Below are 17177 nucleotides of genomic sequence, written 5' to 3'. Positions count from 1 at the left end.
TTCCCAACGTGGGATAAATAACATTTATTTTCAACAGTCACCGAATACGCCATTCACAGACTACGGTGTGTTGTCAGGCAGGAGCGCTTGATAGAATTTGTTATTTAATAGTGAAGTTCACCTGGCTGGTGAGTTCCCCTTTCTCTTTTTCAAGCTCCGTTAGACGCAGTCCAAGCTTGGAGCGGCTCTTCAGCTCCTCCTCCCACATGGCCTGAGAGTCCTGGGCGCTGTTTGACAGCAAGCTTTGCTTCTGCACCTTAAAAACAAATGAGAGGAAAAGAAAAAGAGCAAATGAATGGAACAGTTTAAATGAGTGGTGTCCAAAGTGTGGCCTCTGGGCCATTTTAGCCCATGACAGTCCTCGCAAAAAGTTAGGCTTTTGGGTGAAATTTCAGAATGAACCTAAAATGAACTACAGTAGAACCTTGGTTTTTCTATTCTAAAGAGTCAGTCAAAAACTGAGGTAATTTTTCCCTTAGGAAATAACTGATGGTAAATCCAATGAATCTGTTTCAGACACCAACAAATATGAAGAACAAAATAAATTTTTCATAGAAAGTAATTATAGTTTTACATGCAGAAAATAATATGAAATATTTATAAATGATGAATGGATGAAACTTTGTTGTTGATGCGGACTTCCCATACATCCTGGCGAGATTGAATTCAATTGTGCAGTAGCAATATCTGAGGGCAGAGGGTGTTTCATTCTTCTAATTATGAAGAATGATAATATTGTGGTCCCCACAACCTTCAATTTTTCTGTATGTAAGGGTTTGGACAATCCTGGTTTATAGAGAAAAGCACTCACCTCTTTACTGAGTTGGTCTTCTAATGTCATCTTACTACTTTGAAGGTTTGTCACCAAATCCTCCAAATGAGCTCTGACCTATTAAGATAAGCAACAAAACATAACATTTATATGTAGACATGATTGTCTTATTGGAAATGTACTTTTAATGAGTTCAGAGGACTCTCACTAGACTGTAACATGCACCATGCAGCTTGAAACTAGGAGGAGTTAAAGACCCCAGAAACCAAAATCAGGTAGAAGGAGCAGTGAGGCCTTGAAGATAAATCTTCCCCATGCATAACTGCTATATTTATTGATTATTTGCATCACCTGAGTGACACATTTACTCAATAAACTACAGAAAGATCACTGAATTGTATTCAATAAAAAAAAAATCTAAAATACGCACACAGACTAAGTACATTACAACTAAAACCACAACACCAACCATTCCTCCATTTGGACTGTCAGAGAGCTGGGAAAAAAGTACATTTCTTAAAATGCGACAATAACGACAATGTGCTTTAGGATATTGGTAAGCTATAAATACAATGCTGTGTTGTACAGTACATCTGTAACTGTAAATATATGATGACTATGTTACATTTGTAGCGCTCACCTTTGCCGCCTCCTCGGAGCATTTCTGAAGGGCCTCTAGTTTGTTGGACTGTTGCTTTGCAGCAGCCTCCAGCCTGACGTTCTCAATCTCCAGCCTAGCGTTATGTTACACGATATCAGAAACCCGTCTAAGCACTGTGCGCCATGCATTGTAAGTGTTTACCTTTGCACAGCCTCTTCCAACTGTTTGACAGTGATATCGGAGGCAGCCGCAGCAGACAGCGCCTCCTGCTGTTTCTGAACTGCGGCGCAGAATTCTTTGTCTCTTTCAATCAGAAGAGCCTTTAGCTCGTTGGTGTGTTTCTCAGCTTGTAAGCACTGCACTTCTCTTTCCTCCAACTGCATGACAGAGCAGATGCCACATCACCAATGTGCACATCAGAAAACAAAAAAAAATGCTCTTAAGCTTTTAAATGAATGCTGTGTCCATACTAGTGTCCAAAGGGCCACTTACAGAAAAACTGAAAAATGTGGGGGCCACTTTGATATTTACCTTTGTGTTAACCAAGGACGCTAATTGAATAGGACTGTCGACTCAACTGCAAATTCATGGAACAGAGTGTAGTACACCATGGAGCAGAATACCATGATGGTGAGCAAGAGAGCTGGGCGGGGCTAGGCGGACGACAGTGTACAATGTATTTACTAGCTCTGAGCTGAGTGTAAAATAAAGTTATGTGCTGTACGTACACTTTGATGAAATGAATGAATGTTATTTACTGAACAGAATGAATGCATATGTACAGGCTCAGGCAAAAGGATCTGACACATTTGTAGGTTAAATAAAAGGCAAATAAAGTAAAGAAACAAAAAAGTGTTTTTATTATTATTATTTTTTATTATTACTATTATTTTTTCTCTTATTTTATTTTCGAAAAGTACACATCATGCCATTTTGCTTTGTTTCTTTATAATGCCATTGTTTTTCGTTTCTTTTTCAGTTGCTGCCATGAATTGGACTGGTGAGCATCGTGCTTTCATTGTGGAAACGTTTATCAAAACAAACGAATCTGTAACTGCAACACAACGAGCGTTCCGTTTGCACTTCAATCTTGGTAGACATGATCCCGTACCAGCTCGAATGTTATGGGTTACCAACTTCAGAGCTACTGGATCTGCATTGAGTGTGTGGACAATAATTGATCCCATTTGACTGATTTAATTTTTAAAACATAATGAAACAGAATGGCATTATATGTACTTTTCGAAAATAAAAACATTTTCTTGTTTCGTTACTTTATTTACTTTATTATGTGTCAGATCATTTTGCCTGAACCTGTATATGTAAAAATCCATTATACTGCAAAAATATTACACAATGCAACATTTATTTCAGTAAAGGCATTGTTAATACATTTCATAGACTACTGTATAATAGGTGTCACCTGCTTGGGCACACACTGGATCTTGTCATCTCCCATGGACTATATGTGTCTGTCACTGATATACGGAATGTTCCTATTTCCGATCACTCATTCATCTGCTTCCAGGCCCTGGCACCTCCAGCAGCCACCGGGTTATCATCACCACAACAGCCAATGACTTTGTTGCTGCCTTCTCAGGCACAGACCTAAGCCCTATAATGTATCCGGACACCTCCCTCTCCTCCTCTCACTCCACATGTTGCCAGATCCTGGACTCTGTGGCACCATTTAAGGACAGATTCACACCTGACCCGTGGTTGAATAAAAAACACTCGAACCCTGTGATGGCAGTGTAGGCAGGCTGAGCGCAAATGGAAGAAGGATGGACTTCATGTATCACTGGGCATCTTAAGGGACAATCTTGTCACTTACCACAAAACTGTGAAACGTCATCTCTAGCAATAGAGATTTTTCAGCCTTCTTCTTAACGTTATGTTATTGTAGTAGTAGTGAGCTGTGGAGTTTTTCATGTGACTTTCACGCAAACACATACCGATTCTCCACATTACATACATTCGCCCCCATTGCTAATACATAGTCTGCTGAGCCTTTAGAGACAGACCAGCCAACTCATGTTAGGTATGCTAACCAGCCTCCACCTTGGCGTGCTTCCTTCGTTTTTTACGCGCTCTCTCGCAATCACAAACATGCTTTCACTATCACAGACCGTTTGACTGTCGACATTATCAGCAGCTTTCTTTCAAGTAATTTACAGACATGTCGGTAGGTACTAAGAGCTACCAGAGCTGCCGCTAATGTGTACTCCGCTCTTATTTTATTCTGCTACTTATTCTGCTACTCACTGTAACATTAGTGGTAGTTGTGAGATGTAGAGCACTGGGATGATTATTACAATTTCGAGTTTACTGCCCGCCGATATATCGGTCGGGCTCTAGTTCTAATAATGTTGAAAACCGTTTTTAAAAGGTCATAAACCGGTTTTCTCAGCTCTAACTACAAATATATTCAATTTAAAAAATAAAATACATTTTAAATAATAAATGAGGCATGACTCTATGTCAAAGAAAAAGAAAGTGAAAAGTCAAATAAAATTAGATATCAAAATGCGGAGAAAATGGAGAAACACTGATCAACATTGGCTGCGATAATAATCAGGGATAAAGATGGTATCTTCGAACATGTGACAATGATACCGAGCCAACCACAGCGATGAAAGTAAGGAATGATTCTCTTTTTTTAAACAATTAATTTAATTACTGTGTTTCATCTTTTTATTACTGTATTTTATATGCCCTTCATGTGTTCGATGTACAGTGTGAGTGACTGATTTCCAATGGAGGAGGGGACACAAGCAAACACAAGGTGGCGCTGTATGAGTGTCTTTACCTTTCCTTGTAGATTGTCCTTGTCTTTGAGGAGCCGAGTCTTCTCTTCCTCCAGGTCATTACGATATCTGGTGTTGATCTCCAGTGAAGCTTCACACATTGATAGCTTCTTTAACGAGTCTGCTAAGTCCTGCTGCAGCTGCCTTTGTTTAGCCTGTACCACGACAAAACCCAAAGAACAATTTTATTCCAAATTTCAATTTAACGATAATAGAAGATCATCTTACTTCTGTATCATTTTTCTCCTCCTCTAATTGGTGGATGCGTTCTCGAAGCTCAACAGCCTTAGCAGCCAGATCCTGATTCCTGTCCTGTACAAGTTGTATTCTCTCCTCACAGTCGGAGCGAAGCTTGGACAAAATGTCAGTGAAACTCTTCTGGGCGTCTGTCACAGCGTTCTCCTTTGCAACACCTTTGTTTTGGGCTTCTTCCAGCTGTTGCCGTAGCAACATGCCTTCACTCTGGGCTTGGGCTAAGCGCTCCTGTGTGGCCTCCTGGCGCGCTCCGGCCCGAGTGACCAGCTCCTTCTCGGCATGCAGAGTAGCTTCCAGGTCTTTGACGCGTGCAGCTATCTGGTCGTTCTCACGCTGCATGGTGTTCAGCAGGAGGTTCTTCTCCGTCAGCTGCAGCGTGGCCTGATGGGCCTGGTTCTCCATGCTGTTTGCATGTGCCTCTGCCTTGGCCAGCTTCTGAGAGAGGCTGCTTATTGCTTCATTCTGGCTGGAAGCATCACCTGTGGAAATAAGTGAAGTAGGAGTGTTGGAACAACAAGAGCAATCAAAAGTTAGGAAACTGAACTCGTACTAACTTGAGAGCCTCTCTTTAAGACGATGATGTTCCTCTTTCTCCCAAAGTAGAGCTTTCTCTGTGTCCGACCGAGCTCCCATGCAACGCTCCGCCTCTTGTAGAGCCACGGTCAAGCGAGTGCGGACCGACTCCAATTCCACCGCCATCGTCTCGCGCGACTGGCGCTCATTCTCCAGGCGGGTTGCGGTCACGGTCAACTCGGACTTCAAGGTGGCCGTTTGGTTGTTGAAGTCCAGGACGCTTTGGTTCAGGGCATCGCTGTTGACTTTGAGAGCTCGCCGAGCCTCATCCAGTTGCTCCTTGAGGGCCTTATTCTCCTCCTGGAGGTCTCTCTGCTTAATGCTGCTGCTGGCCTGGGAACTTTCAAGGTCTGTTCTGAGCTTGCTCAGCTGCTCCTGAAATATGGAAATTTGCTGGAGTAGCTCACGCTCCCTGTCGCTGGCCTCGGTGAGCTGAGACAAGGCCTGTGAATGATGAAATACAAAATATTCACCTTTATGTCTAGTATGCACACAAGTACAAGTATTTTTCAAAACATTCTCTTTTTCGCTATGTATGAAATCTCAGTAAACATGGTAACACATCTGCAGAATGTCAAGTTACTGCCAAAGTAAAAGTAAAGTAAAAGGCCTATATAATAATAATTCAATAATTTAATTAGTACAAATATAAATAATATTGTTATACATGTATTCAATGTAATTTATCTAATTTAATTTTTTTTTTTTAACTTTCACTTTCACTTTCACCACATGTGTGATGAGGATTGGTTTTTACAACGGATGCCCTTGCTGACACAACCCTCCCATTTGTCTGGGGTTGGGACCGGCACTGGACATCTCCAAAGGCTGGGTATAGGGACACTGGTGAGGACTCGCGGCATGTGCACGAAAGGCAGCAATGTGTACCATTACACTAAAAGGGCAATTTAATTTATATGAAATGTTATGCATGTTTTTCATAAGTCATATGGTCAGTCAGAAAGTAAAAAATAGCAACAATTATGTGTTGTTTTATCATATACTCTATACTACAGGAAAATATATTTATTTTAAAGATTATTGGTGCTGGTGCTAACACTATTCTGCAGAAACTACAAACGTCCATTCCGGGAATGACCTCGTTACTCTTGCTTATGTTCCTCTTGTTCTCCTCCTCTATCTCTTGCTGCTTGCGCACGTGATTGTTTAGCAGATTCTCCAGCACGGTCCGTGCGCTTCGCTCCTGAGCCAACAGCGTCTGGGTCTGACTGTGGTCCTCCTCGAGCTGGGTGGGTGACAGACAAACTGTCCCTATGAGAGGACCACTCACAGCATCTCCTTTAAATACCCATACTGTTGGGTTGTACCTGTTTCTTGCTGTTGAGAAGTATTCGCATCTCCAGCTCCAGGTTTCTGAGAGTGAGCTCCACTTTCTGCTTTTCCTGAACCTCCACCTGCCGCTGTTCCTCTGTTCTCCTCAGCTTATCTCCGGTGGTGTTGTACATCATGGTGGCATTATGGCCGTTTTCCTGCTCCTGTCTTAGCTGAAATCTACAACACAAACATAATGCGGCAAAGCACGTGAGGAGTCGAAGACAGTCCATAGAATTTTCATACACTTACTTGAGGTTTGTGACTTCAGCCTGCAACTCTAGCCGATTGCGCTCCAAAAGGGCTTTAACGTCTTTGATCTCGTCCAGCGAGCTTCTCAACTGCGCCTTCTCGCTTTCCAGGAGGCTCACCTTGTCCGCAAAGTAGGCGTGGCGGCTTTTGGCCTTCTGAATGGAGCGCTCATATTTGTGGAAAATGTTCTGCAGCTTCACCATGCTTCTGGAGTCTGATGAGTAAACAGAAAGTGAGGGAATGTTCGTAACAATGATTTACTTTTTAAAGCGGACCTATTATACTAATTTTCGGGCCTTTGTATTGAGTTCTGGACTCCTATAAAGCACCTACACACGATAACCCGCACAGAAAGCTTTCTAGATCTTCCAGACTACAGTGTTTCCTGCCTCCCACCCAAACCGTCTGTGTAATTTACTCCACCCCCCAGCCCTCCTACAGGTATGCCTCCCACAGAGCCCACTCCGCTGTGATTGGTCACACTCCCAAGCGCTTCCGAGGACTTCCGGAGAGCTGCCGAACCCCTTTTGTCCGATTACTTACACAAAATAAACACAGTTAGGACACTGATAAATTGTTACTTACAGCTTGCCCTTCTGATTCTTCGACATGACCAAGTAATGGTGGAAAGGCTTTGAACTTCAGCAACAGTTTGGCAGATAGTCCAGCTTCGTATTGGCCCATGTTCACAAAACAGCCCCGTGTGAGGTGCCGTTGACAGATGAGCATATTTTTCTCTTGCGGGCCGGGTATCAGCAACTGCAACCACTTCTGCCTGATGCTTGCCTCTTTAGGCACACCCGAATAAACATTTCCTGGGAGCCATTTCTCGACATGCTAACACCATGAATAGAGTGAAGCAGAGCGGGGGTGCTGGGCTGGGAATTCCGGGTTGCACTTACATCAATGGAACTCGGTGTTAAAAAAAACAAACTAAAACACAGCGTGCAGAGACGTCCAAAAGTGCTTTCAGGGCTCACTTCCAAATGCGCAAACCTCATTATCTGACGCGCTGGCACGAGAATACAACATTTATAGGCCAGAAAAGAGGAAAAGCATAATAGGTCCCCTTTAATGACTTTTAAAAAATGTACCTGTTGTGACTGAGTCTAGGTTCTGGATGAAGAGAGAGCCACATCCATGGCCTGGAGTGGCAAAGTCAGAGTCATCCGTGGTCATGTCAGACGACGAGTTGAGCTCATCCAGATCTTCGGATATCTCAATTTCTTTGTGTTTCTGAATGAAAATGGGCTTGTAAAATGCATTTCATATACAAGCAGTATTGCAGTATCATTCTCAAAAAGGAAGTCGTTACCTGTTTTTTCTTCTCTTCTCCAGTTCGGCCCCTGTTGCCAGAAACAGAAAAAAAATTAATAATTGTGGAAACTGATGGCTATACAGGAAGTCCTCGGTCTACGTACGAGTTGCATTCCTATGACGGCGGTGTCAGTCGATTTATTGTGTAAGTGTACACATGAATTATATATAAAGTACAGTAATAAAAAGATTAAATATAAGAATTAAACGGAATGGTAATAAAAACAGAACAACTCCTTACTTTTATCGCTGTAGTTGTCTTGCACACTGGCAGAGGCGTTGCAAGGAAGGGAGAGACAGTCTTATTGGGAGAAGGAAATCTCAAAAATGAAACCACTAAGCTGCTTAATTATCAGTCCATTTTATAGGAGCCGATCCTTTCACGTGTTCAAAGATACCAGGTTTATCCTTCATGATGGGCGCGGCGTTTGAACGGCTTACAGTATGATGGGCATGCAACCAATGTTGATCGGCATTTCTCCCACTTTCTGAACATTTTACTATGTCTAACTTCAATTCACTTTTCATTTTCCCTTTTCTTTGACGCATTGGCATCAGAAGGATCTGTGGCAGACATAATGAAGGGAAAAAGGATAACTAAAAAGAATGAAAGTGACGTCCATCAACATATAGACACGCGACTACGTATTCTTTCGCCGCACACACGTACCTAGCTCTTCATCTTTTTGTATAGTATTATGGTAGTAATTTATAGGAGTGCATACGTACCCACGAAACGTCACAATACAAGGACCGCCTGTATGCAAAAATATAACAGAGTTAAGCTAATGCCGTATACGTACCTTCCTTCATCTTCCGACACGTCACTCAAAGTGCTGTCGTCAAACACAGAGAGCTCTCTGGCATCAGTCTGAGGGGTTCGACGGGTCTTGCTCACCGCCGTCGGCTTCCCTCCAGCCTGTGCTTCTGCTTTGCTGATGTGGGAGTTGCGCTGACGTGAGAGTTGTGATTCCACCAGTGCTCTGCTGCTGCTATACAGAAAAAAAACAAAATGGTCAACAACTTCTTATTGTTTTTTTAAGGACAGTATTAACTTTACAAACGCAATTACAAGAAATAAGATTAGACTTTTGTGCTAACCTCTCAGAAGTTGTAGGTGGCTGTGCTTGTTGAGAGGCCTCAGCTTGCCTTGACATCTCTTTGCAACTCACTGATCTGATCTCAGGTTTCTCATTGGCGAGTTCCTCTGATGCTCTTCCATCTGTGTCACTGTACTCACTGATGGTTTTCATTGAAACAGCAGCCTTTGCAGTCTCTTTGACAAGCTGAAAAAAAGAGACTAGGGGTTATAGCAAGTGTTAAGATGAGTTTTGCACATCTCGTCCACTGTCATGCATTATTGACAGTCTCTTTGGAGACCTAACACCCTACTGCGGTAACTCTATTTGACAGAGACGCACAAAGAAGCAGACTTCTAGTAGGTGTAAACACGCATGCAAACTCCATGCAGGATGCACTAGTCTACAGTTTATGAGGCATTCTGTAAACCAGCGTACACTCATTTCAACACAGGGTGGGGACTAAAAAAGTGCCGTCTCACACAAAAAAACTACAAAGTTTCTTTGTACAAAGTTAAGGCTGTCCACACAGATGGTCATTAAAGTAAGATGAGAGACAGGAGTGATCACTTTGAGAAGAGGAGCCATCTTCTACCTCTTTTTGGAGTTTTCCTTCTTGAGTTTCAGGACAATCTTCATCTTCTTCATCAGAAACAATAGGAAGGGATGCTGAAAGTCTGCTTGGCCGTAGAGGCTGGGACTTGGAAAGCTCTTTGAGGTTCTTGTCAGAGCTGGTGTGGCTATTCTCAGGTTCTTCTGTTTGAACGTTCTGACAAGGTCCATGTTTGGTGTCATTAAATGTGGCAATACTGCTCTTCTTTGCTGTGAGGGCTTGTGGTAACTCACTGGAGATGGGTTCTTCTTCTGGTTCTTCAGGGAGCTGAAAGTCTGGTATGTTCTCGCTCAGGGAATTGTCTGAATCTTCTGATACAGACTCCTTCTGTTCAGGTACAGAAAGGAGGACCAGCCTCCTTGCTCTAGCTCTGGGCCGTAAAATCACCTCCCCTTCTTCTTCATCACTTGACTCTTCTTCGGCAGAGATAACCTCCTTTAAATCTCCAGCAATGTTACAGAAGGTGGGTTTTGTTTCCATTTTCTCGACTTCTTCCCAGAGATCTTCACACTTCGCCTTGGGTAGAACTGCATCATTAGGCCTCTCTTCTGGACTCTGCTGATCGTTACTGTCATTTCCACCATCAGAGCCCATATGGCCGGTTGTGCATGGGTTACATGACTCTAATGCATCATCTTTGTCCTTGGATGGCATGGATGTAAAATGACAAAACAAGACAAAGACCAAAAAAAAAAAAAGGAATTTCACAAATTATCTTTCCATAGCATTTTCAGACAGTAGATTATATTTAAATTGCATTCAACAGACATACTATCTGAAAATGATAGACAAAAGTCTTAAGACAAATCTCTTAATCAACATATTGATCAACCAGGGGTTGAACAACACACCTTAGCTGCCCCTAAATCTTAATTGATCTTTATCGGACAATGTATGCTTCCTAATTCGTCCTGAATCCTAATTTGTAGGAAGCTTCTATAGCAACATAATCCATGTTCTCCTATAGTAGGAGTGTTCCAATACAATATATTATTATCACCGTACGTTTTAATTTGCAGCTGTGTCCTCATTTTTTTCATGACCGTATGTATTTGTGTAAGCTAACTCTTCTACTCCCAAACCGCTGCACACAAAAGGGTGAATGTGTCAAAACATGCACTCATACTGTGTTGCCCATGCTATTAATTTTCTGACATATACGCCACATGGTGGGACAGTTATTAAACCCCAAAGTTGGACCCCCATTGGTCGGACTGACTTGAAATTTCTCACACCAACTCAGTGTGCTCTACAAAAGCACCAACTGTAACTTTAACGCATTGAGCCAAATCATCACTGAATTTGGTACACACCTTTTGGGGACTGACAAGCAAATGTGTGTAAAATTTCAGCAAAAGATTGGTAGGAAAAACATAGCCCCAAGTCCAACAAAACATCTTTGTAGGGGCATGGGTGGGACTTAGCACGTAATTGTTCAGAGGTCATTGAGCATTTGTCTAATGACGATAAAACTGTGAGGATATCTGTACTAACATGTCTTCGAAAGCATCAGGGGGCGCCACTAATGTCATTTACAGTCATGACTGTCTTGTACAGTTGTCGTGTCAGATTTAAAATAGTATTGTGTGTTAGCGATGTCACCTGCTTATGTTGCTGCTCCTTGTCCCCGCTTGCCATTGCTGAGAGCTCTGGGGAGCCTAAGAGCAGATAGGGTCTTTATAAAAAAATTTTTAAAAAAGTACACATAAGAAGGACCTGTCTAAAAATGGCTTTCTTACCTGGCCTAACCGCTACCTGAGACTGGTGATTGTCAGTTTTGGCCTCATTGCATGATGAAGATGAACTGTCTTGGTCCCAGTCTGATTCTAAATGATGAAAGTAGATGATTCAAATTAAACAATGTAATTGCATGTTCTTTGAAAGACCTGCTTGAACCTTACTGTCACTCTCTTCAGGCTCGATCTTGTTTGTACGAGGTTGAGGATGAGGAGATGTGCCTATTTTCCTTGGCGTAGCAATGGGCACTTGAGGAGAGACCGCCTTCTCCTTACTGGAGCATTCTGGGACTTTGGGTGTTGGGGACGTTTTGGTGCATCCAGGGAGACTCCTCTTACTGGCATTGCTGGATGTATCCCAGTCCGATGCATCTGTTGAAAAAAAACAACCATAAGTAAAGGTGTAACTTTTATGGTAAGCCCAGTTGGGCGTAGAGAATTCATAACTGACCTTCAGCATAGTCAAACTCTCCCAGACCAAGTTCATCCATCAAGTCTGTAGATTTAGAAAGATGTAAAGGACAATCATGTCATGCATGCTTTCATATAACTTGTTGGAATGCTGTCCCTCACCTATTTTATCCTTGCTTTTCCCTTCACATTTGCTCAAAAGCAGTCCCCATTTGGTCTCTTCACTCTTGTGGTGTGAAAAGATATTACTTGTATACTTAAAAAAAAAAAAAACAATTTAGTAGTGGTGACCTTACCTCTTTTTGTGTACCGTCCTCCTTCTGAACACCTTCAGCATCATTACTGTGTTTATTTTTGACCAAAGCAGAAGGAAGGCCTGTTTTTAAGAAAGAGAGCCATTTCAGTTTATTAAAGTTGATAATTTTGTGTGCTGTTGCAGTAAGTCCGAACAAGCATGCACTGGATTGTCTTGTAATACCACTTTGTTCCTCAAGGGTCACTTTAGCAGGAAGAGGTGGTTTCTTTTCCGGCAAAGCATTGGTAAAGGTTTTTGTCAATCTAAATTTTTAATTGAAGTGTGAGATATGAAGCCCTTGCTGAGCTGATGAGCTAAAGACTATATCGTAAAGTTTGTATAAATATATACATGCAATATGTTGAATGAGTGCACAAGACGCGCATTCCCATGCTCGAGTTCACATTTAATCAGCATAACAATACCTTTTTAGGAAATGCTTTTAAATCCTATGTTAATTGCCTTTGTGTTCACTGAACAAATTATTAGCTGCTGTGTTCTTGAAGGAAGAATGATCAGATCTACTTTCAGAATCATTTCAGAGGAAGAATAATGTCTAATAACCTTTAAGCAAACATTAGAGCATGTTGGAGTGCAGGTTCAGCATGCTGATGTTCTGTGTGTAATAGTGCATGCTGCATGCTAACATCTATTGAGTGTTCATGGGGAAACAGATGGACAGACACAGTGCACAGATAACATGCTGCTGGCTAAAATGACAATGGTGACCATTCCATTCCTACCCTCCTCTCTCAGGCTGTCTTTTAGCCCGCCTCTACTCCACCAAGGCTCTGGCATCCACTTGCCTCCTCTTAAAAATGAGGGAATATACAACAAGTCTACAAAATAAATGGTAGTTTTGAGTAAGTAATCAGTGTCCGAAACCCGATTATTCAGCATGAAATGAAAAAAGTGGCATTCTTAACAGTATTTTGAAATATGTAAAAGAAACATCATATCCCCAATCATGCTGTAAGGCAGTGGGCCCCAACCACCAGGCCACAGCAACGTTCAGGTGCAATGATAAAAAAAAACACCTTAAAAAAATAAAATAATTTACTACATACAGTTAGAAATCCCAGTTCTGCATTTTTATGTTGTTGGTTGCGAGCGGCGACATTGTCCACTTTGTTTGACGGTCCTTGAACGTACCATCTAACTTTCTCCCACGTTGCACAGCTATACTACTATACTGTATTTTTCCCGTTTTTCTTTCACCTCATATTTGGTCCCAAATGCTGATAGTATATGAGAATGCATAAAAGTAAGATTTGATTACCTTATTGATGATGAGCAAACCCGAAGTGCACGGCCTGAGATGTTGTCTGGGCCTGCTGCTTTTCGTGGGTTTGTTTTGTTCAGAACCCTGCGCACATCAGCTGATGTCACCATGAGAGGTGAGTCATGTGTGCCCAAGCCAAGCCACCCTCTCTGCTCATCAGGACTTTGTGTGTCAAAGCGTGCGTAAAACTCATTCAGCTCGTCTGGAAGTGTAGTTTGGCTGGATGTGGCTACGCTACTCCGCTGTCGATACTCCGTGATGTGCTGAAGCCCCGCCCACATGCGCCGAGGGTCTGACGTGGAATAGTAGCCCTCCAGCTTCTGTCTGTACTGTCTTTTGGCCTCTTTTATGGACCTCCTCAGGTCATATCTGGCCTTTTTGTAGTCCTCAACGGTGCCCATGACAAATGCAGACGAATGAGCACGTAGCTTAGCCCTTACATCACAGTTCATCCAAAGTTTTTGATTAGGGTATTTTTTGTAATACTTGGTGGTGGTAACAGTCTTTATTCATGTGCTAATGTAGCCAGTGACAATATATTGTAGCCAGTGACGCATATTCATCCAAATCAACAGTACAATCTTCTCTCCCCGCTGCAGTTTTAAACACATCCCAGTTTGTGCAGCCAAAGCGGTCCTGAAGTACTTGATCAGTTTCTTCATTCCACACTTTAACAGCTGTACTTACAGGGGGAGCTTGCTTGAGGAGTTGTCTGTAGGTTGGATATAGGAAGATGGAGATGTGGTCGGCTTTTCCAAAATGGGGTCTTGGAACAGCCTTCAAAGCACCTTTCATGTTGCTGTAGACTTGGTCCAGGATGTTATTTTCCCTCGTGGGAAAGCTTACATGCTGGTAATATTTGGGGAGAACAGTCCTGAGGTTGCAGTGGTGTTTGGTCTCTTGTTTATTGATGACGTCATGCAGGAGGCCCAGTGCGTTAGCGGTGTTAGCTCGTGGTGGAATGTAGACAGCTGTTAAAAACACAGCGCTGAACTCACAAGGCAAATAAAAAGGTCTGCATGTCACTACCAGCAGCTCAATGTCCGGTGAGCAGTGCTTTTCAATCGTCTGTACGTCTATGCACCATCGTTTGTTTACGTAAACACAGACGCCGCCACGTCTGTGTTACCAGACGCCGACGTGTGATCTCCCTGGTAAGCAGCAAATGTTTCCAAGTGGATCGTCGAGTGCGGTATATCCTCCGTCAGCGCTGACCACACAGCCAAAAGCCCGGACTGTCAACCGCGTGTTCAGCGCAGCTCTTAAGGCAGAGGGAGTGAGGTTTACCAACGTACACTTGCGCAGCCTCAAGTGTGACCCTGAATTCTGGAAGCAGGTATGTCTCAATGCTTCCCGATTAATCAATAATCCCAACCTGGCCGTGGACCTGTCCGCTGGCCGTCGCGGCACGGTGGCTCGCCCGGGGTGGCCTGGCTTGTGGGTTGCCTTTGTCTGGTTCGCCTGCCTTTCCCTGGGGTGGCCCTTTGGGGGCTTGCGCCGAGGGAGCGGCTTGCGGTGCTTCCCCTGGACTAACAAGTTCCGCGGGCGCCGCGGGGGCTTGTGGTTGCTCTGCTCCGGTGGCTGCTGGGGCGGCGGGCCGTCTGGTGGGTTGGGGCTTGGTCATGCTTGCGGGTACCTTGGGCCTGGCTTGGGGGGGGGGGGTCGCATTTGGGCATTTGTTGCTGCTGCTCCCCCGGTCTGTCTGCGGGCTTGTCGGGGGTGGGGCTCCGGTACGCGAGTGGTGCGCCGTCAGCTCTGGTGGCATGTGACTGGTCTGGCTTCTGGTGGCTGGTGGGGTCTGCTGCTGGTCTCGCCTTCTCCGCTCTGGTGCTTGGCCTCCCTGCGGCTTGGGGTGCTGCACTCCCGCTCCCTCTCCGGGGTTTGCTGCCCCGCGGGGGTCTGCTGGCGCTGTGTGGTGGTTCGCCTGGCTGCTCGCCCGTTTGCCCGCCCGCTTGCTCATTTGCCCGCTTTCCTCCTCGCCGGCTCCTCTGTCTGCCTTGCTGGCGGTGTCCGACCATTGGAATGGGGTGGCCTGGTGTCTTCCTGCTCCCCGGCGGTACGCACTCTCCGCGCCGCGGGTTCTGGGTTGTATGTCTGGGACCCTGGGGTCCCCGCCTCCGCTGCTCCTCGGGTTACCAACGGGGTCTTTCCGGTTGTGGGGGCGTCTCTGGGCCTGCCGGTGTGTGGCCCCCGGTACTCGTCTGCCTTTGTGGGGTGTGATCTCTCGCTGGTCTCAGGGGTTGGCTGTCCTCCGGCCCGCCGCCGCCCTGTCTTTGGCTGGGGTTACCTCTCTGCGGCCCCTTGCTGGTCTTCTGGTCTGGAGGCTCTCTGGGCTGGCTCTTGGGGCGCTGATCTTTGTGCTGCCTGCCGCTGTGGGCCTGGTGGCCTTCTGGCGGCGAGGGCTCGGCCTGGCTATTTGGGGCGGGGCTCTCTGGGAGCTGGGGGGCGGCCCCTTTCCTTTCATGCATTCTCAGTGACAATTACACGCCCACACGCATTCTGCACCTTTATATACAGTATATGAAGACTTCCCCATATACAGAGATACCTGTACACGCATACATATGCACACTCGCAGTACATACGTACTTCCCCACATTACTCACTGAGTTAACCAGGGTGTTATTATGTTGTTGGTTTTATTACAGCAACGGTGATTTCAGCAGTATGACTATAGTTTTTTTTACAATGATGTGCATTACAGTTATTATCATTCTGTTCACTATCATAGATAATCATTTCATTACTACAATTATGTGACTGTTTCAATGCAGTATTGTCATTGTGACCACTATCATAGTTCATCATTTCATGACTACTATTATGTGTGACTGTTTCAATGCAGTATTGTCATTGTGATCACTATCATAGTTCATCATTTCATGACTACTATTATGTGTGACTGTTTCAATGCAGTATTGTCATTGTGGTTGTTGATATTACTTTGTCCTTTCCGTCAGGGTCTTTATAGTCGTCACAGACATTTATATGCTGATGTAGTCCTGTATGTTTCTGCTGTTCTGTTCTTGTTGTCACAATTGTTGTTGCTGCTGTTGTCCTTGTCGCTATCTTTTTTTTTTTGTCCCCCTCTTATCCCCGCACCCCGTTTTCTTTTCTCTTCTTATCTGTCTCCTCCTGCTCCGGTCCGGTCGCTCCAAATTTGCTTAATTACAAGCATCTAAGTGAAATAAATTCTGTATAACAGGGGAAGTGTATATCACACTTCTCCCTGGCAGAGTAAATCTGTTGAGCACTTGAGGGCATTTACAGGTAGATCTACAATTCTATCTGCCTTAAAGGCTGGACAGGACAGGGGTTAAAAAAAAAAAGAAAAGAAAAGAAAATACCAGCAGTGCTCCAGTACCATCTCACTTCTCTCTGGCAGTCGACGTACTCCGTGACAACTCAACTCATAGGGACAGTAGATACAAATAACTTTGGTCTTGTTGTGAGAGCCATCTGCCAGGGCTTTGAAGTTAAACTTACCATTCAAAATAGCCTTTTCTTTGTCCATTTCTACTCAATATTTGTTCCCGCTTGTGGCTCCACACCCACCGTTGTGCTTCTTCAAACTATGGTGTGGGCCAAGGGTCAAACAGGATGTGTGAATGTTAATCGCACGTTAAGCGTAAAAAAAAAAATTGTGGTGTTAAAGGACATTTCCTTTAACACATTATTCACGCGTTAACTTTAACAGCCCTAATATATGGCATCATATGCTCACATTCACATTATAATGAGGTGAATGGTCAGCTTGTCATTACATCTGTATCCAGTAGATGGTATCATAACCGCGTACTTGTCAACAGCACTTCACCTTGCATAAGGCGGTCCTTCCATTTGCCCCAACCT

The 17177-nt window shown here is 44.0% G+C and overlaps 1 protein-coding gene across 7 annotated transcripts in view; it reads right to left on the bottom strand.

Moving 5' to 3' along the window:
- si:ch211-272n13.3 (ankyrin repeat domain-containing protein 26) overlaps positions 1-17177 on the bottom strand; it is a 39567-nt gene that overhangs the window by 4055 nt on the left and 18335 nt on the right. For 3 of the 7 annotated variants that reach the window (XM_054777513.1, XM_054777514.1, XM_054777507.1), the window contains exons 14-36: positions 12787-12882; positions 12045-12124; positions 11911-11974; positions 11789-11833; positions 11503-11709; positions 11341-11427; positions 11204-11259; positions 9584-10243; positions 9011-9195; positions 8713-8901; positions 7908-7938; positions 7687-7828; positions 6593-6806; positions 6337-6520; positions 6108-6254; positions 4990-5452; positions 4409-4914; positions 4183-4335; positions 1575-1750; positions 1413-1506; positions 1242-1268; positions 812-889; positions 122-256 (exon numbers count right to left, since the gene is read on the bottom strand). In XM_054777513.1, coding sequence (XP_054633488.1) covers positions 122-256; positions 812-889; positions 1242-1268; positions 1413-1506; positions 1575-1750; positions 4183-4335; positions 4409-4914; positions 4990-5452; positions 6108-6254; positions 6337-6520; positions 6593-6806; positions 7687-7828; positions 7908-7938; positions 8713-8901; positions 9011-9195; positions 9584-10243; positions 11204-11259; positions 11341-11427; positions 11503-11709; positions 11789-11833; positions 11911-11974; positions 12045-12124; positions 12787-12882 — 4019 coding nt within the window. The remainder of the gene's footprint in view (positions 1-121; positions 257-811; positions 890-1241; positions 1269-1412; positions 1507-1574; positions 1751-4182; positions 4336-4408; positions 4915-4989; positions 5453-6107; positions 6255-6336; positions 6521-6592; positions 6807-7686; positions 7829-7907; positions 7939-8712; positions 8902-9010; positions 9196-9583; positions 10244-11203; positions 11260-11340; positions 11428-11502; positions 11710-11788; positions 11834-11910; positions 11975-12044; positions 12125-12786; positions 12883-17177) is intronic. The other 4 variants (XM_054777508.1, XM_054777509.1, XM_054777512.1 and 1 more) reach the window with 4 other exon arrangements.

This window comes from Dunckerocampus dactyliophorus, chromosome 5 (genome assembly GCF_027744805.1).
Source record: "Dunckerocampus dactyliophorus isolate RoL2022-P2 chromosome 5, RoL_Ddac_1.1, whole genome shotgun sequence".
Classification (NCBI taxonomy): domain Eukaryota; kingdom Metazoa; phylum Chordata; class Actinopteri; order Syngnathiformes; family Syngnathidae; genus Dunckerocampus; species Dunckerocampus dactyliophorus.
This window is presented reverse-complemented; position numbering and strand designations above follow the sequence as displayed.